The 24,906-nt window shown below is 44.7% G+C and overlaps 1 protein-coding gene and 1 long non-coding RNA gene across 2 annotated transcripts in view; one reads left to right on the forward strand and one right to left on the reverse strand.

Moving 5' to 3' along the window:
- LOC131199427 (uncharacterized) overlaps positions 1-13,610 on the forward strand; it is a 14,449-nt gene extending 839 nt beyond the window's left edge. Inside the window, exons 2-3 of the long non-coding RNA XR_009155342.1 lie at positions 1,472-1,616; positions 13,255-13,610. This is a non-coding gene — a long non-coding RNA (uncharacterized LOC131199427). The remainder of the gene's footprint in view (positions 1-1,471; positions 1,617-13,254) is intronic.
- Positions 8,159-24,906, reverse strand: part of CCDC82 (coiled-coil domain containing 82) — a 36,000-nt gene continuing 19,252 nt past the window's right edge. Inside the window, exons 6-10 of the mRNA XM_058185198.1 lie at positions 17,391-17,483; positions 15,444-15,568; positions 14,565-14,735; positions 9,740-9,952; positions 8,159-9,458 (exon numbers count right to left, since the gene is read on the reverse strand). Coding sequence (XP_058041181.1) covers positions 9,333-9,458; positions 9,740-9,952; positions 14,565-14,735; positions 15,444-15,568; positions 17,391-17,483 — 728 coding nt within the window. The 3' untranslated portion in view covers positions 8,159-9,332. The remainder of the gene's footprint in view (positions 9,459-9,739; positions 9,953-14,564; positions 14,736-15,443; positions 15,569-17,390; positions 17,484-24,906) is intronic.

The raw sequence follows: 24,906 nt of genomic DNA on the forward strand, positions 1-24,906 counted from the left end.
TGGGGGGGGGCACTAGCTCCCAGGCGGCGGTGGGGCTCGACGTCGCCCCCACCCACCCCCCTTCCTCCTCCTCCTCCTCCCTGCAATACCCCCGCCGCGGCTCCTGCTTCTTTCCTTTTGGCGCCCTGTCTCGGGTTATTATTATTATTTTTTTTAAGCCGCCGCCGGGCTCCGAGGATTGCGCGGCGCTGGGGTTACACAGCGGCACAAGATTTCATTGTGCTCGCTCGCGTTAGGAAAGAAGCGCAGCGGCAGGAGTCGCGGCAGCAAACGTGAGACTCGGGGCGGGAGGGGGAGAGGGGGGGGAAGAGAGATTGAAGAGGAAGGGAGCTCTAGTGGGAAGCTGGCAGCATTACACTAGAAAAAAAACAAAACCCCAGTCTGGAAACCAGGGGTAGGGAGACCCCTAGCGTCGGAGCAGGGTGGTTGCAAGAATAGAATAGAATAGAATAGAATAGAATAGAATAGAATAGAATAGAATATTTTTATTGGCCAAGTGTGATTGGACACACAAGGAATTTGCCTTTGGTGCCTATGGTCTCAGCGTACATAAAAGAAACTTTCATCAAGGTACAACACTTACAACACTTAATGATAGTCATAAGGTACAAATAAGCAATCAGGAAACAATCAATATCAATATAAATCGTAAGGATACGAGCAACAAAGTCATACAGTCGTAAGTGGGAGGATTTGGGTGATGGGAACGATGAGAAGATTAATAGTAGTAATGGTAGAATTAAACAAGTTGGAATGGTGTAAAGTCGGGACTGCTCGGTAACCACTCCCGAAGGGAAAGGGTAAGGAAAGAGGAGTAAAGAAGGAAGAAAGTAGGTAGGCAGGTGGGTAGGTAGGAAAGAAGGGAGGGAGAAGAAAGGATAGGAGGAGAAGAAGAAGGAGAAGATAGAGGGTTAGAAAGGATGGTAGTGAGAAGTGAGAAAGAGGTGGGGAAGTAGGAAAGCGAGGAGAAGGATGGTGGGGAAAGTTGAAGAAGGATGAGAAGGGAAGAAAGGATTAAGGGAGGGAGTGGCGGTCGAGCAGCCCTGATTGAGTATAATTTGAGTATAGGATTGATTGTTGGATAAGTGATTGTATTGTACACTGGTCAAATTGTGGGAATTATTATGGAAAATAAAAATTTTTTGCCCGAGAAGACTAATAGTAGTGCAGACTTAGTAAATAGTTTGACAGTGTTGAGGGGATTATTTGTTTAGCAGAGTGATGGCGTTTGGGGAAAAAAAACTGTTCTTGTGTCTAGTTGTTCTGGTGTGCAGTGCTCTGTAGCATCATTTTGAGGATAGGAGTTGAAACAATTTATGTCCAGGATGTGATGGGTTTGTAAATATTATCACAGCCCTCTTTCTGACTCGTGCAGTATACAGGTCCTCAATGGAAGGCAGGTTGGTAGCCATTGTTTTTTCTGCAGTTCTAATTATCCTCTGAAGTCTGTGTTTTTCTTGTTGGGTTGCAGAACCAAACCAGAGTTCCTGTTTCCTCGGCCAGCCCACTCCTGATGCCATATGCAGCACCCAAGCATGAGCAACGCTGGGACTTCCTTCAGCGACGTCTGGACAGGCAGTGGGGAGGGGTTTGCCAAAAGTCAGGAAGCACCAGGGGTGGGTTCTACTTACTTACTTACTTACTTACTTACTTTATTTATTTATTTATTTATTTATTTATTTATTTATTTATTTATCATATTTGTATACCGCCCTATCTCCCTAGGGACTCGGGGCGGTTCACAGGCAAATAAAAAGGTACATATAAATACAAAGTAAAATAACAGTTAAAAAGCTTATTCTACATGGCCCAATTTTTTAAAAACAATATAAATAATAAAACCCATTAAAACCAATATAAAATTTAAAATCTAATCCAGTCCTGCACAGATGAATAGATGTGTTTTAAGCTCGCTACAGAAGGTTCGGAGGTCCGGAAGTTGACGAAGTCCTGGGGGGAGTTCGTTCCAGAGGGTGGGAGCCCCCACAGAGAAGGCCCTTCCCCTGGGTGTCGCCAGACGGCACTGCCTAGCTGACGGCACCCTGAGGAGTCCCTCTCTGTGAGAGCGCACGGGTCGGTGAGAGGTATTCGGTAGCAGTAGGCAGTCCCGTAAATAACCTGGCCCTATGCCATGGAGCACTTTGAAGGTGGTTACCAAGACCTTGAAGCGCACCCGGAAGGCCACAGGCAGCCAGTGCAGTCTGCGCAGGAGAGGTGTCACATGGGAGCCACGAGCACCTTTACTACCACTTCGCATTGGGCCTGCGTAAAAGAAGCTTCTGCGCATGCACAGATCACTTTTGATGACATTCAGGTCAGTGGGTGGAGCCTCCCACCAGTTTTATTACTGGTTCCATAGAACCGCTCCGAACTTGGGGCAACTCACCCCTGGGGAGCACCAGGTCAAAAATGAATTGGCCACAGGAATAATTATGGATTGTACAGCTATAGAGACTAAATTGATTTTGAACTTAATAACAGCCGCAAGGCTTTTGATTGCTCAATATTGGAAGAAAGAAGAATTACCTACAATTGAAGAATGGACACTCAAAGTACCAAATTTGGCAGAAATGGCAAAAATTTCTGCTTACTTGAAAGACTATACACAAGAAAAATATATTTTAGAATGGAAAATGTGGATTGATTATATTCAAAATAAATATCAGATAAAAAAATATCGAATAGCATATGAGTAAATTTAGGAAATATTTTGTACTAGATTTATTTCTGAAGGAGAGGGGAATTGAGAGTGTGATTATGTGTGGAGTGACTAGAGATTATAATTTAGGAATTATTTTAGATTATGATTGTTAGTTTTGATACCCTGCATTTTGTTCTGGGAAGTCGGGGTGGGGGGGGGGGGGGGGGGGGGGGGGGGTATTGGGGGGGTTGAGGCTAGAGATGGAGTGATGGTGAATGTACAGGGATTATTGAAGATGTATAAATATAATTAATGTAGGGTCGGGTCTGCCCAGTTACCATTTTAGAACGGTGGGGAGGGAAAAGAGAGTAGGAGGTAGGAAAGAGGAGAAGAGGAAGGAAGAGGGGTAGAAGAGGGAGAAGGAAGGTGTAGGGTGGAGGGAGGAGAGGATGTAGATAAGAGAAGGAGAGGAAGGTCTGGAAAGTAAAAGAAGGTAGAAGAGGGAAGAGTGTTAAAAAGGGGGGTGGTGACTGGGCAAGCCCGACTAATTGTATATAACTGTACATTGGATGAGCTGTTTGATATGATTGTAGAAATAAAACTTTTTTATGAAAAAAAAAATGAACTGGCCACAGTAGTGTATTACAAAATGCATTACAATACATCACTCTTAAAATACTAGACAACACAGTATCAACAGTAAAAAGATACAGGTAAAAGGTTCCCCTCGCACATATGTGTTAGTCGTTCCCAACTCTAGGGGGCATTTTCGTTTCAAAGCCGAAGAGCCAGCGCTGTCCAAAGACGTCTCCGTGGTCATGTGGCCGGCATGATGAAATGCCAAAGGAGCACGGAACACTGTTACCTTCCCACCAAATGTGGTCCCTATTTGTCTACTTCCATTTTTTACGTGCTTTCGAACTGCTAAGTTGGCAGAAGCTGGGAAAAGTAATGGGAGCTCACCCCGTTACGCGGCACTAGGGATTCGAGCCACTGAACTGCCGACCTTTCGATTGACAACCTCAGTGTCTTAGCCACTGAGCCACTACATTCCTAATAATACACCACTCTTACAATACTAGACAACACAGTATCAACAGTAGAGACCTTCAAATTTCTAGGTTCTATCATATCGCAAAACCTAAAATGGACACCTGACATCAAAAACGTCATCAAAACAGCACAACAAAGAATGTTCTTTCTGCGCCAACTCAGGAAGCTCAAACTGCCCAAGGAGCTGCTGATTCAGTTCTACAGAAGAATTATTGAGACTGTCATCTGCACCTCTATAACTGTCTGGTTTGGCTCTGCGACCCAAGAAGACAGACACAGACTTCAGAGGATAATTAGAACTGCAGAAAAAACAATTGCTACCAACCTGCCTTCCATTAAGGACCTGTATACTGTACCAGTCAAAAAGGGGCTGTGAAAATATTTACAGACCCCTCACATCCTGGACATAAACTGTTTCAATTCCTACCCTCAAAACGAACTATAGAGCACTGCACATCAGAACAACTAGACACAAGGACAGTTTTTTCCCCTTAATAACATCACTCTCCTAAACAAATAATTCCCTCAACACTGTCAAACTATTTACTAAGACTGCATTACTATTACTATTAATCTTCTCACTGTTACTATCACTCATCTCATCCCACTTATGACTGCATGACTGTAACTTTGTTGCTTGTATCCTTACGATTTATATTGATTGTTTCCTAATATGATTTGATTGCTTATTTGTACCCTATGACTATCATTAAGTGTTGTACCTTACGATTCTTGACGAATGTATCGTTTCTTTTTATGTACACTGAGAGCATATGCACCGAAGACAAATTCCTTGTGTGTCCAATCACACTTGGCCAATAAAGAATTCTATTCTATTCTATTCTATTCTATTCTATTCTATTCTATTCTATTCTATTCTATTCTATTCTATTCTATTCTATTCTAACCATTAAGCAGACTAAGCATGTGCTTAGGGCACCAGGCCCAAAGGGGGCACCACAAAATTGAGGAAAAAACAAACAAACCAATGAAGATTTGTAGCAGCTTAGCTTCATTTGTACATATGTACAAAGGAGGGGGGCACCAAGATTTGTCAATGCTTAGGGCACCAATGAGTCTTAATCTGCCACTGACAGGCCATGCAGCTAGCTGAAGACTTTAAAATAGGGGAGAAAGACTGAGCAATCTAATCTTGTGCTGGTTAAAGACTACCATAAAGTGAAGTAAAAATCCTAAAATCCTCACTGATGCCCGTTTTCCACCCTTGAGCCCTCTGGTGCCGTGTTCCTGCAGTTTTCTAAAATGGTGCCTAAAGTGAGGAATTCTTGCTTGTTTTCTTTGCAAACGTTTCATTACCCAAACGTACTAGCTCTGATGATGTTACCTCGTTTGGTAAAGAAACATCTGCAAGAACGCAACCAAGTTCAGGGAGCACCTCATTTCAACCCCGCAAATATTCTCCTTTATTACTTCCTAAAAGTGCTTAATCGTTGCCAAAAAGGTGGCAAAACCAAAAACAGATGCATCCCATTTCTTTAGGAAAGTAGTTTAAACATTTTTAAAAATGGACCCTTGAAATGGTGCAAATTGAACCATCTGCAATTTCTTTACGGGTGAGATTCCCACCCTCCCGATATAACTGAAATTTGTCAGTGCATCTAACATCCCCCTTTTTTTAAAGAAAAAAGAAAAAAAATGTCACACGCACAACGGAGGGTCATTCCCGGTGGTTGAGTTAAAAGCTCTCCACCCTGCCTTGAATCAGCAGAAAACTATGCCAGCATGAAATTTTCTGTCCTTGCAGCTAATCCCCGTCCTGCCTCTGATCCAACCCACTGCGGAGAGGAGCTGTCTGATCTTGCATGCACAGCGCATGATGAGCAAAGCATTTGTTGATTGCTCTGGCTTCACTTCCTTCCCTTTTCCGTGGGAGAAACATCTGCCAACCTTACCATCCTGGAGTACGAATGCGATGACCGCTTTGTCATCTCTACCGCTCCTTCTTGGGCTCCATATCCTACCCACCATTTGAGTTGAACGAAGTTTAGAAACAATAATTTGGAATGAATTAGGTCACGTGTCTTTGATTGTGTGCCATCAACCCAGGGTTGACTGTTGGTGGCCACCTAGGTAGCTTTTCTCCAAGATGGTATGTCCCCAACCTGGACCTTCAGATCTCTCAACAAGTGCCCTCATTGCACTTGGTGAGAGCATTGCACTTGTTGCAAGTATTGGAGTCCATCCACACCTTACTGCAGGTCATTCTTCTTCTCTTTCCTTCCACCTTTCCCAGTATTATGGGCTTCCTTGTGGAATGTGTCTACATTATAATTTTGAGCCTGATCCTTTGTGTCAATGTAGAGAAAAGTTAAGTCTTACATTTAGGCAAGAAAAACCAAAAGTATACATATAGACTGTGTGAAACCAGGATTAATAGCAGTAACTGTGAGAAGGATCTTGGAGTCTTAGTGGGCAACCAGTTAAATATGAGCCAGCCGTGTGCGGCAGCAACCAAACAAGCCAACACAATTCTAAATTGCATTAAGAGAGGGATACAATCAAGATCAAGTGAGGTGCTAATACCACTCTATAAAGCCTTAGTAAGACCACACCTAGAATACTGCATCTAGGTATTGCTGAGACTCTAGGAAAAGTGCAGAGAAGAGCAACCAGGATGATTAGGGGACTGGAGGCTAAAACATATGAAGAACGGTTACAGGAACTGGGCATGGCTAGTCTAGTGAAGAGAAGGATCGGGGAGACATGATAGCAGTGTTCCAATATTTGAGGGGCTGCCACAGAGAGGAAGGGCTCAAGCTATTTTCCAAAGCACCTGAAGGCCAGACAAGGAATAATGGATGGAAACTGATCAAGGAGAGATTCTACCTGGAAATAAGGAGAAATTTTCTAACAGTGAGAACAATCAGCCAATGGAACAGCCCAACTTCAGAAGTTGTGGGAGCTTCATCACTGGAGGCTTTCAGGAGAAGACTGGACTGCCATCTGTCGGAAATGGTATAAGGTCTCTTGCTTGGGAGGGGGTTGGACTAGATGACCTACACGGTCTCTTCCAACTCTGTTAATCTGTAATCTGTGTCTTAATTGACTACTTTGGGTTGATTTGTTTGAGGATCTGCTTGTTTGGCTTCTTGGCTACGCTTGGTTTTGTCCCGAGTCTTTTCCAACGATACAGTTCAAAATGGGTAAAATGCTCCTGGTTCGGGCCAGATCGCCTGATCCGGTAGCAATGGCGGCGGGTGGTTCAGAGAACTGGTCACAAAAATCCCTGCCGCCTCCGCCCATGCCCAGCTGAGCCGCAGGATCATCAAAGATTTTTTTTTAACTTTTAAAAGCATTTTTTTTTCGGATGAAAAAGTGCTTTCAAAAGTAAAAAAAAAAAAGCCTCTGATGATCGTGTGGCTCAGCTGAGATTGTCAGAACCCTTTAAAAGCATTTTTTCTACAACCTCTTTGGCCAAAGAGGTTGTAAAAAAATGTTTTTAAAAGGTTCTGGGGATCAGGCAACTCAGCTGGGATCGCCAGAACCCTTTAAAAGCTTTTAAAAGGCTCCTCTGGTGATCCCAGCTGAGTTGCCTGATCACCAGAGGTTTTTAAAAGCATTTTTTAAACAACCTCTTTGGCTGAAGAGGTTGTAGAAAAAATGCTTTTAAAAGTAAAAAAAAAAAGTTGGCCACACCCACCCAGTCACATTACCACCACCCCAACCAAGCCATGCCCACAGAACCGGTAGTAATAAATTTTACACTTCACCCCTAGTTCAAAAGCATCAAGACTCTTCCTACTGTGCTTCTTCAAAGTCCGACTTTTGCTTCCAGAGAGTGTCACAAAGAAAACCATTGCTGGCAGAATTCTGATCTTTGTAGTTACAGATGCATCTCAAGAAGGACTTTCATTTAAATGTTCTCACCTCTTCTTTTCTGCATACAGGCAACAGAAACCAACTGTCAGATTCCTGCATGGTCTATTCAGGAGGTGGTAGGAAGATCGTTATTTCACTTCCACATTTCAAGCCCAGGCTATTAAGTTTTCAAGGTCACTTGTGTCCCACTCCTTGTGCAGACAACAGCAGATGGCAGCAAATGAGGCTGACCCCCAAACCAGAAGAAGACCCACCCACATCAGTATCTTGTCATCAAGGCGCAAATCCTATTTACAGATCACCTAACTTTGTCTCAGTTGCAACCAGTGGCATAATGCATTACAGTTTAGATATTGTAAATTCATTCTATTAGCAGAAAAGGGAAAATATTGCTTGAATACCAGCATGAGTTAGAATGATTTAAGGCTACCTCAGGTATAGGCTTACACACACACACACAAACACACACAGAAAAAACTCCATGAGGGGAACACAATGAGGACATAGAACAAATGAGAAATAGTCAAAGCATATTTGTGACATGGTTTGATACAAGGAAGGAAAGCTCCCGTGTTGCAATTTCTATCTTAAGAGTCATACACACATTGTTTCAAAGGGCTTTTATTTGAAATAGCAATAGCAATAGCACTTACTTATATGCTACTTTACAGCCCCCTCTAAGCGATTTACAGAGGGGTGTCAAATTCGAGGCCTATGGACCAGATCCGGCCTGTGGGGTACATAGATCTGGCCTGTGAGACAACCCTGGAAACAGCGAAGGACCAGCCCACGGTGCTTCTGCCAGCGAAAATGGGCTCCAAAGCTCCATTTTCGACTGCCATGGTCTCCTGCAACACATTGCCAGTGAAAATGGCGCACCAATCGTTCCCAGCATTAGGCTCTTCTTAAGTGAGTCCTTCCTTCTCATTAGGTGGCCAAAATATTTGAGTTTCATCTTCAGGATCTGGCCTTCTAAAGAGCAGTCAGGGCTGATCTCCTCTAGGACTGACTGGTTTGATCACCTGGCTGTCTAAGGGACTCGCAGGAGTCTTCTCCAGCACCATAGTTCAAAGGCCTCAATTCTTTGGTGCTCAGTCTTTCTTATGGTCCAACTTTCACAGCTATACATTGCAACTGGGAAAACCATAGCCTTGACTATATGAACTTTTGTTGGCAGGGTGATGTCTCTTCTTTTAAGTATGTTGTCTAGATTTGCCATAGCTTTCGTCCCCAGGATCAAGTAAAACCAGACAAGAAACATGATCAGTTCAGCTAAATCTATTTTCTTGTAAGGCTACATTAACAGATATTTTGCAAGTCTTCAGGTACAAATATCCCGCCCTCACTTTTAACTGCCTGAAAAATTAGGGCAGCTCCTTCCTAGGTTTCTTCCTCTGAGAGTTATGCCACTGGTAATAAAATCCTTGAATTCTGTATTTGCCGGAAGGATAAAATGGCATGTTTTAGAAAGATAGATTGAAAAAATTAAACTAAATGTTTACAGAGTTTGTAGAAAAAATGGTACTAAGAGACGATGACCAAAAGCGTCAAAAAACAACACAGAAAATGTTATCTTTGAAGAAAGTGTTTGTGTAACACAGTGCAGAAAAATTCATTTGTTGAATAAATGTACAGTTTGATCTGAGGATAGTTTGATCAAGGCTCTTCCGCTATAAAAATTTCTATTTGGAAAATTATTTTTATTATTAAAATAAAGTAGAAAAAAAGAAATTTAGCACATATATTTGCATGCTATAGTGAATCATAAATAAAAAAGAATAATATCAGAAATGTAATATTAATGCCCTAAGTTAAAATGCCCTAAGAAAGGTCGCTCAAATAAACGGATTTCTTTTTTAAAGTTTTTCAAAAATTTACGGAACTCTTCTACTTCATCCTGATAGCTTTCAAGGTCAGAATATTGCTGCAAAAAAAGAAAAGAAAATCACTATTGTGAATCATCTCAAATTCTAAGTGTAAGTATATAAAATTTTAAGTACAGATAGTCCTCAACTTATGAATCCGACAAGTGAACCCAAAATTTATGTTGTTAAGTGAGACAGACGCTAAATGAACTCACTTAGCAACATAATTTTTTGACTCAATTGTGATTGTAAGTCAAAGATGTCCTATAATCCTTTTTACATGTTATATGAAGCCCTTCAGTCCTCACTTAAGCAATGCATTTCCAACAAAGTGAGTTACCTCACGTATCCAGCCGTTTTCCTCCAGTTGACTGAAAACTCGTTTCACTAAATCTTTGCTTGACTCATCCTGAAGATTTTCATCTCCTTCTTCATCCTGATGATATTGGTTTGTTATAACTGAACAGCATTTCTGATACAACTTATATTTATAATGCTTCAGATCGTGATAAACCTGGGTACGTCTTTGACATACAACACCAACCTCCAACCTCTGCAGAAACATAAGTTCTTTTAGTGAGTATATTGTGAATAACAGTAGTAAACACTGCAATTAGTTAAGCAAGAATGGATGTCCTATAAAATAAGAGAATTCAACACAGACAGGACTTTTATTACTATCCAATAATAAAATCCTAGTTAGAAAGCCACGCCTGTACCCGTTTTGATGAAGGCAACGTTGATGTTGATTGCCTCCAACTTTTTATTTTTTGTTCAAGAAAAGTAACAAGCAATTACTTTTTTTTACCTAGTTAAAATATTGGCAGCAATGTAGTTGGCTGACATTTGAAAGTATAAATAAAAAAAATTACTTCTTTGTTGCATACATTTATTATCATTAAGTCACAAGGAATATCTTGTTCAATCGTTACGTGAATTGTAAAGGAATTTTTTTAACGAGTTGCTGAATATAAACACAGAAAACCCTCAGTTTACATAGCAGAACAGTCAAACTTAGCAAAAATCTAAGCAGTCACTTCATATTAGAAAGTTTGGGAACAGAAAATTAGGAGCCAAGCAAATACTCAGTAACTTAAAGCTGTACATATGCGCAGCAGATGCTGTTAGCACATGAAAGGAATTGGACAAAATGTTGTTTCAAAGGGCATATTTCTCACATAATAAAATCACCACAGCTTCTAAATGGACCAATTCACTTCTCCTGTTTACTTAATTACCCAGCTATCTAAAGTTACTTTATTTGCATGTAAATATGAGGGGAAAAAATAATAAATTATTCTGAATTAAGCCAGTCTCTAGCATTTTTATTTTAGACAGCCTTTGGATTTTGCATTCAGAAAACCAAAATGCCAATGGGAAAAAGAAGATTTCAAAATTGATCCAGGTTTTAAACCCGAAACTTTCTATATAAGTTTATATAAGACTTTGTAAGAACTGGGCAGGTAAGTTATATAGTACAGGATAATAATATACTGCTAAATGTCAGTCCAACTCTCAAATCTGAACCAGTAGGTTATAGTAAAAAAAGTTCTTCTTCAAAAAGAAATTTCACAAGACGTTTAAAATACATAAATATTCTAGAGTAAAGCAATTCTTGCGTGCAAGGAAGTGACTCTGATTATTCTCAGTTGCTGATAAAAATAAAGAATAAATAGCACAAACTATAATATAGCATTTGGATATGAAGTGGAACAGATGCTCTGGAATCAGTGTGGAAAAAAATATTTCAGGAAGGCTAAGAAATGGAGGTTAGCACCACTTCTTAAGAGTCGGACATGACTGGACAGAGGAAACCTTTACCTTTATACAAATAATAAAAAAGGTAAAGATTTTCCTGTCAGTTGTGTCCAAGTCTGGGGGGATTGCTCATCTCCGTTTCTTGGCTGAGGGAGCCAGTGTTGCCCAAAGACAATTTTGGTGATCATGTGGCCAGCATGGCTGTACGCCAAAGGCGCACAGAATGCTGTTTACTTGCCAACTAAGTGGTGCCTATTTATCTACTCGTATTTGCATACTTTTGAACTGCCAGGTGGGTAGGAGGCAGGGCAAGAACGGGAGCTCACCCCGTTGTGCGGCACTCAAGTCATGAATGCAGGCTGTCAGCTGACAAGCCCAGGATCTTAAACTATTGAGCCCTCGCACCCGCTCATAATAAGCAAATAGACAAGAGCTAATCCGAGTTCAAAGAAAGACAAGAAAGCTTGAAACAAGGATTGGAAGGCTCAAGATTTGAAAAAATTAGGAAATGGAAAGAACAATAGATATTTTAGAATAGAGGTAGGGAATGATGGCCACTTTATGACATGTGGACTACAACAGCTGCCAAAAAAGCCAGCACAGTTCTAGGCTGCATAAACAGAGGGATAGAATCAAGATCACGTGAAGTGTTGATACCACTTTATAATGCCTTGGTAAGGCCACACTTGGAATACTGCGTCCAGTTTTGGTCGCCACGATGTAAAAAAGATGTTGAGGCCCTAGAAAGAGTGCAGAGAAGAGCAATGAAGATGATTAGGGGGCTGGAGGATAAAACATATAAAGAAAGGTTGTTGGAATTGGGTATGTCTAGTTTAATGAAAAGGGAAGACATTGTAGCAGTATTCCAATATCTCAGGAACTGCCACAAAGAAGAGGGAGTCAAGCTCTTCTCCAAAGCACCTGAGGGCAGGACAAGAAGCAATAGATGGAAACTAATCAAGGAGAGAAGCAACTTAGAACGAAGGAAGAATTTCCTGACAGTGAGAACAATTAAATCACTGGAACAACTTGCCTTCAGAAGTTGTAACTGCTCCAACACTGGAAGTTTTAAAGAAGAGATTTGTCTGAAATGGTGTAGGGTTTCCTGCCTAAAACAGGGATTGGACTAGAAGACCTCCAAGATTCCTTCCAACAATTTTATTCCAGTGATGGCGAACTTTTTAGAGACCGAGTGCCCAAACTGCAACCCAAAACCCACTAATTTATTGCAAAGTGCCAACACGGGAATTTACTGAGGTTTTACTACCTAAAAGAATGATAAACAAGGCAGGGTACAGCTAAATGTTCCAAGAAAAATGTGATAAATGAACTTTTGTGCCCCTTCGTTCTGTCCTGCTTTTAAAATATTACATTTACCAACAATAAAAAAGAAAAACTTTTGTAATATCATTTCTCTTTTCCTCTCTCTCTTTCTCTCCCTCCCTCTCTTTCTCTCTTTCCCTCCCTCTCTCTTTCTCACTTTCCTTCCCTCCCTCTGTTTTTCTCTCTTTCCCTCCCTCTCTCTTTCTCCCTTTATTTCCCTCCCTCTCTTTCTCTCTCTCTTTTTCTCTTTTCCTCCCTCTCTCTCTTTCTCTCTCACTCTATCTGTTTCTCTCTTTCTCTTTCTCTCCATCTCTCTCTCTTTCCTCCCTCCCTTTCTTTCTCTCTCACTCTGTTTCTCTCTCTCTTTCCCTCCCTCTGTCTCTCCCTCTGTCTCTCTGTTTCTCTCTCTTTCCCTCCCTCTCTCTTTCTCTCTTTCCTTCCCTCCTTCTCTTTCTCTCTTCCTTCCTCCTTCTCTTTCTCTCTTTTCCTTCCTCTCTCTCTTTCTCTTTCACTCTGTCTCTGTTTCTCTCTCTCTCTTTCCCACCATCCCTCTCTCTTTCCTCCCTCCCTCCCTCCCTTTCTTTCTTTCTTTCTTTCTCTGTCACTCTATCTCTGTTTCTCTCTCTCTTTCCCTCCCTCTCTTTTGCTCTCTGTCTCTTTCTTTCCCTCCCTCCCTCTTTCTCTCTCTCTTTCCCTCCCCCCTTTCCTCTCTCTCTTTCCCTCCCCTCTCTCTGTTTCTCTCTCTCTCTTTCTCTCACTCTCTCTCTCCCACAGGGTGGATGGGAAAGGAATCCCTGAACTGGTGCTGGGAATGTGACGTCTGGAGGCTGACAGCTCTGCAGGAAAAGCAAGTGACATCCAAGAAGCGAAAGCAAGCCGATCACGACGCAGGATCGCATTGTGGCTCCCTTGGTCGTGATGGGCTCCAGGAGGAGGGGACCCCGTCTCCCCCATTGTGAAGCATGCAAATTTTCACTGTGCTGCGCAAGGTGCCGTGAGAGCAGTGGCAGGCCATGGAGTCAGCAACAGCAAATATACCATGACGAAGGCAGAATGCTGTGGGCCTCTGGTGGCTCAACAGACTAAGCAGTCTGTTATTAACACAGGTGCTTGAAATTACTGCAGGTTCAAGTGCCACCAGGCCCAAGGTTGACTCAGCCTTCCATCCTTTATAAGATAGGTAAAATGAGGTCCCAGATTGTTGGGGGCAATAAAAGTTGACTTTGTATATAATATAAAAATGGATGAAGACTATTGCTTAACACAATGTAAGCCGCCCTGAGTCTTTGGAGAAGGGTGGGATATAAATTCAAATTTTTTTTAAAAAACGCAAAGGCAAGAGAACGCGACGGAGCTGGTCTGGGGTGACAGCGCACGTGCCTACAGAGATAGCTCTGAGTGCCACCTCTGGCACATGTGCCATAGGTTCGCCACCCCTGTTCTATTCTATTCTACTCCCAGAATTCCTGAGCCATCAGAAATTCTGGGAGTTGAAGTCCACAAATTATACAAGGGCCATTGTTCCCCATCCCTGCTTTAGAACTTCAGCAAGGCAATTCAGATTCAGAGGAATCCCTAGAGATTTTGGAAACGTGAATTTTAAAGAGAAAGGTTGTTTTAAAGAGAAGCTGATAGGTAGAGTGAGTAGTGATCCTATCAGGATACATATGAAACACTTTTCCCATTTTGGCTTTGGGCACACTATACCACCAGCACACATTATTATAAATGCCACATCTGAAATCTGTGAACAAAATAGCCTTTAAAAAGTGCAATGACTTTAAAACACGCCTCTGGTGGCTCAGCAGACTAAGTCTGTCTGTTATTAACACAGCTGCTTGCAATTACTGCAGGTTCAAGTCCCACCAGGCCCAAGGTTGACTCAGCCTTCCATCCTTTATAAGGTAGGTAAAATGAGGACCCAGATTGTTGGGGGCAATAAGTTGACTTTGTATATAACATACAAATGGATGAAGACTATGCTTAACACTGTGTAAGCCGCCCTTAGTCTTCGGAGAAGGGTGAGATATAAATTCAAATTAAAAAAAAAATACATTCACTTTTCAGTAATTAGCAAAACATACCTGTGTATCTTGGGGCATGAAGTCATCCACTTTCAATGTTTTATGACAGTACCCATTTCCAGAAAAAATCACTACAAACCCACAGTCTCTATGTAGCTCACAGGCTTGACAAATACGCTTCTTTAAGCTTTGCGAAATTATGAGAACGTCAGAGTAACTGTCTGCTCGTCTCTAGAAAAAATACAATTGATTAGAGTTCTGTTGTTAATAGCTCCAGAGACTTCGTTACAACATTTTGGAGATATTACACATTCATATAGAAACAAAATTTACATAATCCTCAATTTACAACCATAATGGAGTTCATGTTTCTTGAAGGCAAATGAGAAAAATACTAACTCAGAATGCACTGAAGTATTACAAATATACAGGTTATCCTTGACTTAGGATCACAATTGAGCCCCAAATTTCTGTGGTTAAGTGAAACATTTGTTAAGTGAATTTTGTCCTATTTTACGACCTTTCTTGCCACAGTTGTTAAGTGAATCATTGCAGTTAATAAGTGAGTAACCAGGTTGTTAAGTAAATCTGGCTTCCCCATTAACTTGGTAAAAGTTTGCAAAAGGTGATCACGTGACCCCGGGAACGCTGCAACCGTCATAACTATGAACTAGTTGCCAATCATCTGAATTTTGACCAAATGATCTTGGGGATGCTCCAACAGTTGTAAGTGTGGAAAATGGTTCTAAGTCACTTTTTTCAGTGCTGTTGTAACTTGGAACGTTCACTACACAAATTGTTTTAAGAGCTGCTTGTATGTGTTACTCTTTTCCATTGTTGCATACAATACTAAGAAAAATAACACACTGCAAAGATCTGAATGCCAGAGCCAAATCAGCTAAGCAATTAGATTAAAAGATTAAGAAGAAAATTCAGTACCGTGTATTGTTTTTTCCAGTGACATCCTGAAACTAGACTTTCAAGGTAAGGTTGAATAAAGCGTTCATCAAAATGATAGAGGGAATTTAGCATAACCTTCGCGTATTTCTTTTGTCTTCTTCCCTCTTTGGAAAAAAAAATAGGCTTTGTTATTCAATAGAAGTACCTGTGAGAGGGATCTTGGAATCCTAGTGGAAACCATTTAGATATGAGCCAGCAGTGTGCAGCAGCTGCTAAAAAAGCCAACACAGTTCTGGGCTGCATAAACAGAGGGATAGAATCAAGATCACGTGAAGTGTTAGTGCCACTTTATAATGCTTTGGTAAGGCCACACTTGGAATATTGCATTCAGTTTTGGTCGCCACAATGTAAAAAAGATGCTGAGACTCTAGAAAGAGTGCAGAGAAGAGCAACAAAGATGTAATTTGGAACTGGAGGATAAAACATATGAAGAACAGTTGCAGGAACTGGGTATGTCTAGTTTAATAAAAAGAAGGATTAGGGGAGACATGATAGCAGTGTTCCAATGTCTCAGGGGTTGCCACAAAGAAGAGGGAGTCGGGCTGTTCTCCAAAGCACCTGAGGGTAAAACAAGAAGCAATGGGTGGAAACTGATCAAGGAGAGAAGCAACTTAGAACTAAGGAGAAATTTCCTGACAGTTAGAACAATTAATCAGTGGAACAACTTGCCTGCAGAAGTTGTAAATGCTCCAACACTGGAAATTTTTAAGAAAATGTTGGATAACCATCTGTCTGAGATGGTGTAGGGTTTCCTGCCTGGGCAGGGGGTTGGCCTCCAAGGTCCCTTCCAATTCTGTTGTTATTATTATTATTTATTATTATTATTATTAACATCACAATTTTATGAACAGTACAAGGAACCCTCAACGTATAGGCCAGGGTTGGGTTCTACTTACTTTTATTACCGGTTCGCATCATGCCCGCACGTATGCTGTTGCTCTGCTCGTGTGTATGCACACTCTTCTGCACATGCACAGAAGAGTTTTGATGACATTTGGGTCAGTGGACGGAGCGTCCCACTGGTTTTACTACCAGTTCTATAGAACCGATTCAAACTGGGGGGCAACCCACCACTGGTACAGCCACAATTGGAAGCAGAAGTTCTTTTGTTAAGCAAGGCATTTGTTACAGTGGTAGGTTGCTACCGGTTCGCCCATTTGTGCAAACTGGAAGCAGTGGCGGCAGGAGGCTCCGCCCACCCACCCGGATGTCATCAAATGAGGTCTGTGCATGTGCAGAAGCTTCTGCTCATGCGCAGATATGTATGCGTGAGCAAAGCGTGTACATGTGCGCGAGTGAACCAGTAGCAAAAGTAAGTGAAACCCACCCCTGGTTTGCTAAGTGAGCTGCGTCCCATTAATGCGCCCCTTTTTGCCACGGTTGTTAAATGAATCACACAGTCGCTGAGAGAATTCAGTTTGCCCAATTGACTTAGCTTGTTGGAAGTCGACTGGGAGTAACTATCATGTAATCCCAAGACAATGCAACTGTTGCATCCGGGGATGGAAGAGACGGACACAGCTCTTTCAGTAACAACAGCTCTTTATTAGTAGACCAGTACAACCCAACAGAGTGCTAGTCTGGCAGTGTCCTCTTTATATAGAGGGCTGCCAGACAGCTTAGCCAATGAGCTTCAAGTATTTTCCCACCTTTTTGGAGGACCTGAGTGAAAACTATAGCACACTCCTTATGTGGTATATAACAGCAACCATGGCAAATACATACCACTTACCTGAATTTTGATTACCTCACTGTGGGGATGCTGTTTTGATTACGACAACAGTTGTTAGTCACTTTTTTTCAATGCCACAGTTGCTAAATGAATGATTGTTAAGGATTATCTCTAATACATTTGTTTATTGCTCTGAGGGGGGGAAAATGGAGAGAGGATAAGAAACAGCCTCTTTGGAAGGGATGTTTGCTTACCATATAAGGAGCTCAAAAATTTATCATCGATTGCATTGATGAGAAAGGCTTTCACAACTCTTTGAAAGTGTACATAAGGATCGGATTCAGACACTGTTTTCAAAAAAATCAACACCAATATGTGTCAGTACAGCTCATATGAATAAACAACTAGATGCTAATAAATACTATAAAAAAGGATATTTAAGCTACTGTGTTTCCCTGAAAATCAGACCGGGCCTTATTCTTCTGCCCTGGGCCTGTTAGATCTCTCAGCAGCTTTTGATACCATCGACCATGGTATCCTGCTGTGCCGGCTGGAGAGTTTGGGAGTGGGAGGCACTGACCAGTCACAGACGGTGTTGGCAGGAGGGCAGAGATCGACTACGAGGCACCTCATGTATGGGGTGCCTCAGGGGTCGATTCTCTTGCCCCTCCTGTTCAACATCTATATGAAGCCGTTGGGTGAGATCATCAGTGGCTTTGGGGTGAGTTAGCAACTGTATGCTGATGATACGCAGCTGATACTTTTCCACCCCAGGCCACCCCAACGAAGCTGTCGAGGTGCTGTCCCGGTGTCTGGAAGCCGTACAGATCTGTACGGGTCTGGATGGGGAGAAACAGGCTCAAACTCAACACCTCCAAGACAGAGTGGCTGTGGATGCCGGCATCCCGGTACAGTCAGCTGCAACCACGGCTGACTGTTGGGGGCGAGTCACTGGCCGCGATGGAGAGGGTGCGCAACTTAGGCGTTCTCCTGGACGGGCGGTTGTCTTTTGAAAAACATTTGACGACCGTCTCCAGGAGAGCTTTTTATCAGGTACGCCTGATCCGCCAGTTGCACCCCTTTCTTGACCGGGATTCCTTATGCACAGTCACTCATGCTCTTGTGACCTCTCACCTGGACTACTGCAATGCTCTCTACATGGGGCTCCCCTTGAAGAGCACCCGGAGACTCCAGTTAGGCCAGAATGCAGCTGCGTGGGTGATAGAGGGAGCTGCTTGGAGCTCCCATATAACACCAATCCTGCGCAAGCTGCACTGGCTGCCTGTGGTCTTCCGAGTGCAATTCAAGGTGTTGGTTACCAACTTTAAAGTGCTCCATGGCTTAGGACCGGGGTACTTACGGGATCGCCTACTGCCACCGTTTGCCTCCCACCGACCCGTGCGCTCTCACAGAGAGGGACTCCTTAGGTTGCCATTAGCCAAGCAATGTCAGCTGGTGGCCCCCAGAGGAAGGGCCTTCTCTGTGGGGGCTCCCACCCTATGGAACGAACTTCCCCCTGGACTTCGACAGCTTCCTGACCTTCAGACCTTTCGCCGCGAACTTAAGACATACCTATTCTTCTGTGCAGGGCTGGCATAGAAATTTTAGATGTTTTATGTTGATTTTTTAGGGTTTTTAAATGTATTTTAAAATTTGGGCCAAATTTGAATAAGTTTTTTAGCTACTGTTTTTATTTGTATTTTATTTGATTGTTGTTTTTACTTGGCTGTTAACCGCCCTGAGTCCTTCGGGAGAAGGGCGGTATACAAATTAAATTATTATTATTATTATTATTATTATTATTATTATTATTATTATTATTATTATTATTATTATTATTATTATTATTATTATTATTATTATTATTATTATTACTATTATTACTATTATTACTATTATTATTATTATTTTCTTTTAGCCTTGAAAATAAGCAATCGGGCTTATTTTTGGGGAGGTCTTTTTTTGGGGGGGCAGGAGGCAATGAACGCGGTCACCTCATGGCTGTTGGGCCCTTAATCGTGGTTGTGGATCAGCTGAGCCAGCAAGAGCTGGGAGTCAGTGGTGGGTTGCTATTGGTTCGCACTGGTTCATATGAACTGGTAGCGGTGGTGGAAGGCTCCGGCCACCCACCCAGACATCATCACAGATGTTCTGCGCATGTGCAGAAGTTTCCGTACATGCGCAGAAGTGATGCGTGCTGGCTTTATGCCCACGCATTCATAAGAGTGAACCGGTAGCGAAGGTAAGTGGAACCTACCCCTGCTCAGAGTTCTGTCTTTACTGGTGTCTGGAAATGTTTCCAGTGCACTCTTGCTAGCCCCAGCCCTGCCTACTTCTCACGGGCCTCTGGTGGCTCAGCAGATTAAGTCTGTCTCTTATTAACACAGCTGCTTGCAATTACTGCAAGTTCAAGTCCCACCAGGCCCAAGGTTGACTCAGCCTTCCATCCTTTATAAGGTAGGTAAAATGAAGACCCAGATTGTTGGGGGCAATAAAAGTTGACTTTGTATATAATATAAAAATGGATGAAGACTATTGCTTAACACAGTGTAAGCCGCCCTGAGTCTTTGGAGAAGGGCGGGATATAAATTAAAAAAACAACAACAATCTTCCAGAATTGCCTGCCGATCATCCTTTTCTCAAGCAGCAGCAGCTGGATAGAGGTGGGGGAGGGACAATTCTGATGGGCTGCTTCAGGGGTGAAATCTAAATTTTTTTGCTACCTACTCTGTGGGTGTGGCTTGGTGGGTGGGTGTGTCCTGTGACTGAGTGGGCGTGGCCAACTCAATGTCACTCACAGCCATGCCCACTCAGTCACAACCCCCCCACCAAGCCACGCCCAAAGAACGCAGTAGGAGAAAAAAAATAATTTCTATTCTGCCTTTTCCCTTTCCCTTGCCACCTGTTCTCCCTTCACCTAGGCGCCGGGGCCGCCACCTGCCTCAATGGGGTCGGGGAATGCACCATTCCCCAACTCCAGCCTTTCTCTGGAGCTGCTGCCCACTCACTGCCCGCTCGCCGCCTGCTCGCCCTTCGCCTTTGGTCAGGGGCCGGGGCCCAGGGACGCCCATTCCCTGAGGCCCCGGAGTCGCCCCCTGCTCGCTGCTTCCTCAACTGGGTCGGGGAATGCACCATTCCCTGACACCAGCCTTGTCCCGGAGCCGCCGCCCGCTCTTCCTTCACCACGTGGCATATACTTACTTTCTTCCAGTGGCTGGCTGCCAGGAAAGGCAAAAGTCCAAAAGTTACCAGAGTTGCTCTCCTTGAATATGCCGCCTTGTTCTATGGATTGGCTGCGCAAGCGCACACCCAACCTGCCGCTGATAAATAAATGAAATAAACAGGTGTGCGCTTGCGTAGTTGGTGCGTGGAACATGCAGCAATGGCGCCAGCAGATTCAAGGAGAGGGACTCTAACTTTTGGACTCTTGCCTTTCCTGGCAGCCAGCTGCTGGAAGAAAGTAAGTATATGCTGCGTGGCGAAGGAAGAGTGGGCGGCGGCTCCGGGACAAGGCTGGCGTCAGGGAATGGTGCATTCCCCGACCCGGTTGAGGCAGGCAGCGAGCAGGGGGTGGCTCTGGGGTCTTAGGGGAATGAGGTATCCCTGGGCCCTGACCAAAGGCAAAGGGGGAACAGGTGTCGAGCGGGCAGCAAGTGGGCGAAGGAAGAGCGGGCGGCGGCTCCGGGGAAAGGCTAGAGTAGGGGAATGGTGCATTCCCTGACCCGGTTGGGGAAGGTGGTGGCTCCGGGGTCTCGGGGAATGGGACCCGGCCCCTGACCTGAGGGCGAGCAGGTGGCAAGCTGCCTTCCCGGTGTTCCAGTATCCAGCTTGCGGAGGCTGGACTGTGGGCTGTGGACTGGTTCGGGGGCGTGGCCAGCCAGCGATCGCTACCGGATCGGCGAACCAGAACCAAACTCCGCTACCTACTCGCCCGATCTGGTCTGATCCGGTAGCATTTCACCCCTGGGCTGCATGGCTGTCTGCCTCATCATAGGCTCATCATAGGCAGAACTGCTGGCGTTGTCAATTACCATCTTGACTGGTCCAGGATGGGTCTGCTTGCCGGACTCTTACCATGCGGACATTTATTTATTTATTTATTTATTTATTTATTTATTTATTTATTTATTTATTTATTTATTTATTATTTAGATTTTTATATCGCCCTTCTCCCGAAGGACTGACCTTACAGCGGCTGACCTTCTTGCCCTGCGAGATTCCCCTCTCTCGCGGGTTTGGCCCCCCACATTACCGAGGGCCCATCTTGAGGATGGGTTTTGGAACCCCGAGAGGTGGCATGCCAAAAATAGGAGACTTAGGGGATTTTTAATTAATTGTTTTAATGGGCTTTTTAAGGGGAGTTTTAATGGGAATTTTAAGGGGAGGGTGGGAATTGACGGGTTTGGGTTGGGGTGGATGGGGGGGAGGGTGGGTAGGGGGGAAAACCCATGGGGGGGAGACGAGTCCAGCAAGTGTTCACGGCGGTAATTTAATAGGTCCGAAGATGGCGGGGGAGGGCTTCGCTCCAGTTCATCAGGGTTTTGTTATCAATACGGTATGTGGGAGAGGCAGATATGGCGGAAGGGGGGGCCCACATCAGGTTTTGGGGGCACGCCCTCACTATTTAAGAGCGATCGCGTGCTCCGGCCCCCCAAAATTTTCCCGTTCCCCGAGTGGCCAGAGTACCCGGGACTTGGGCCTTCGGCTGATGTTATGTAATGCAAGATCCGTGGTTAATAAAGCCCCCCTGATTTCAGATCTAATTCAGGAAGGGACCACGGACGTTATGGGCATTACGGAAACCTGGTTGGGCACGGAAGGGGGGGTTCCCCTAGTAGAGATGTGCCCACCAGGTTTCCGAGCATTCCATCAGCCGAGGGCCCAAGGTAGGGGTGGCGGGGTGGCGGTTATTATTAGGGAGAGTCTGGAACCGAGGGAGACCACTGTGCCTCAGATAGCTGGGTGTGAAACCCTCTATGTGAAGTGGGGTCGTAGGACTCAGGTGGGCTTGCTGATCAAGTACCTGGCTCCTTGCTGCATGACAACAGCCCTGCCCGAGCTGTTGGAGTTGCTGGCTGGGTTGGCAGTTGAAACCCCTAGACTGTTGGTCATGGGGGATTTCAACTTGCCATCAACTGGCACGGCATCCTCGACCGCTCGGGAGTTCATGGCTTCCATGACAGCCATGGACCTGACTCAATTAATTGATGGCCCTACTCACATTGGGGGAGGCACCCTAGACTTGGCTTTTATCTCTGGCCAGTGGTTGAATGATCTGATTTTAAATGATTTAGTTATCGAACCTTTGTCATGGTCAGATCATTTTCTCCTTCGTCTGGACTTTCAGACCGCTACCCACCGCCGCAGGGAGATGGAATCAATACGTTGGTTCTGTCCCAGGCGCCTGATGGACCCAGAGAGGTTCCTGACGGAGCTTGGGCCGTTTCCCGAGAACCTGGCCCACGGCACAACTGAAGAGCTAGTCGCGGCCTGGGAATAGGCCACGGCTGGAGCTTTGGACCGTGTCGTGCCTTTGTGGCCTCTGACCCGGCGTTGGTCTCAACCAGCTCCTTGGTTTTCCGAGGAGCTGAGGGAGATGAAACGCCGGAGAAGACGCCTAGAGAGTGCCTGGAGATCCAGCCATTCTGAGTCTGACCGGACACAAGTTAGGTCCTATACTAGGACCTACCTAGTGGTATTGAGGGATGTGAAATGTTCTTACGTTTCCTCCCTCATTGCGTCGGCAGATAACCGCCCGGCCGCCCTGTTCGGGTGACCTGCTCTCTCCTTTCAACAGGAGGGGCGGGGAGACCCATTACAAGGGCGTGCCGAGGAGTTTAATGGTTATCTATACGATAAAATCGTTCAGCTTCGGGACAGATTGGATCAAAATTGGGTAGATCCGGACGAGAGTTTCGAGACCCGTCTTGTTGAGACTGTTTGGGATGGTTTTGACCCTGTGACTCCTGAGGACATGGACAGGTTGCTGGGAAGACTGAATGCCACCACATGTTTACTGGACCCGTGCCCCTCCTGGTTGGTGCTGGCCACACAGGAGGTGACACGAGGCTGGCTCCAGGCTGGCTCCAGGGGATTATAAATGCTTCTTTGTGGGAGGGGGTCTTTCCCGCTGCCTTGAAAGAGGCGGTGGTGAGACCTCTCCTCAAGAAGCCTTCCCTGGACCCGGCTGTTTTAGGAAATTATCGTCCGGTCTCCAACCTTCGCTTTATGGCAAAGGTTGTAGAGTGTGTGGTGGCATGTCAGCTACCCCAGTACCTGGATGAAACTGTCTATCTAGACCCGTTCCAGTCCGGTTTTGGCCCGGATACAGTACGGAGATGGCTTTGGTCGCATTGGTGGATGATCTCTGGAGGCCAGGGATAAGGGTTACTCCTCTGCCCTGGTCCTATTAGACCTCTCAGCGGCTTTCGATACCATCGACCATGGTATCCTGCTGCGACAGTTAGAGGGGTTGGGAGTGGGAGGCACCTCCTACCTCTCTGACCGGACGCAGACGGTGTTGACAGGGGGGCAGAGGTCGACTCCGAGGTGCCTCATGTGCCTCTCCTGTTCAACATCTACATGAAGCCGCTGGGTGAGATCATCAGTGGTTTTGGGGTGAGATACCAACTGTACGCTGATGACACGCAGCTGTACTTTTCCACCCCAGGCCACCCCAACGAAGCCATCGAAGTACTGTCCCAGTGTCTGAAAGCCGTACGGGTCTGGATGGGGAGGAACAGGCTCAAACTTAATCCCTCCAAGACGGAGTGGCTGTGGATGCCGGCACCCCGGTACAGTCAGCTGCAGCCGCGGCTGTCTGTTGGGGGCGAGTCATTGGCCCCAATGGAAAGGGTGCGCAACTTGGGCGTGCTCCTGGATGTGCGGTTGTCTTTTGAAGACCATTTGACAACCGTCTCCAGGAGAGCTTTCCATCAGGTTCGCCTGATCCGCCAGTTGCATCCCTTCCTGGACCGGGATGCCCTATGCACGGTCACTCATGCTCTCGTTACTTCTTGCCTGGACTATTGCAATGCTCTCTACATGGGGCTCCCCTTGAAGAGCACCCGGAGACTCCAGTTAGTCCAGAATGCGGCTGCGCGGGTTATTGAGGGAGTGGTTCAGAGCTCCCATGTAACACCTATCCTGCGCAGACTGCACTGGCTGCCTGTTGTCTTCCGGGTGCGCTTCAAGGTGTTAGTTACTACCTTTAAAGCGCTTCATGGCTTAGGACCGGGATACCTACGGGACCGTCTACTGCCAATGTCTATCTCCCAACGACCGGTGCGCTCTCACAGAGAGGGGCTCCTCAGGATGCCGTTAGCCAAGCAATGTCGACTGGCGGCCCCCAGGGGGAGGGCCTTCTCTGTGGGGGCTCCTACCCTATGGAACAAGCTTCCCCCTGGACTTCGACAACTACCTGACCTTAGGACCTTCCGCCGCGAACTTAAAACCTACTTATTTCATCTTGCTGGACTCGCTTAAATTTTAAAATTATCAAATTGATTTTATGGGTTTTAAATTCTTTGTAAATTTTATAGGGAAATATTTTATCTAAAGTAGCCATATTGAATAGGTTTTTTAAGGGTTGTTTTTAGCTTTGTATGTGTTGTTGTTTTTTCCCCCTGTATTTTATCCTGGCTGTACACCGCCCTGAGTCCTTCGGGAGAAGGGCAGTCTATAAATTAAAATATTCTATTCTATTCTATTCTATTCTATAGCAGCAGCCTAAGCAACACCCGAGCTCCAGGCCTGGTGGAGCACAAACCG

The sequence above is a fragment of the Ahaetulla prasina genome, chromosome 5 (assembly GCF_028640845.1).
Source record: "Ahaetulla prasina isolate Xishuangbanna chromosome 5, ASM2864084v1, whole genome shotgun sequence".
Classification (NCBI taxonomy): domain Eukaryota; kingdom Metazoa; phylum Chordata; class Lepidosauria; order Squamata; family Colubridae; genus Ahaetulla; species Ahaetulla prasina.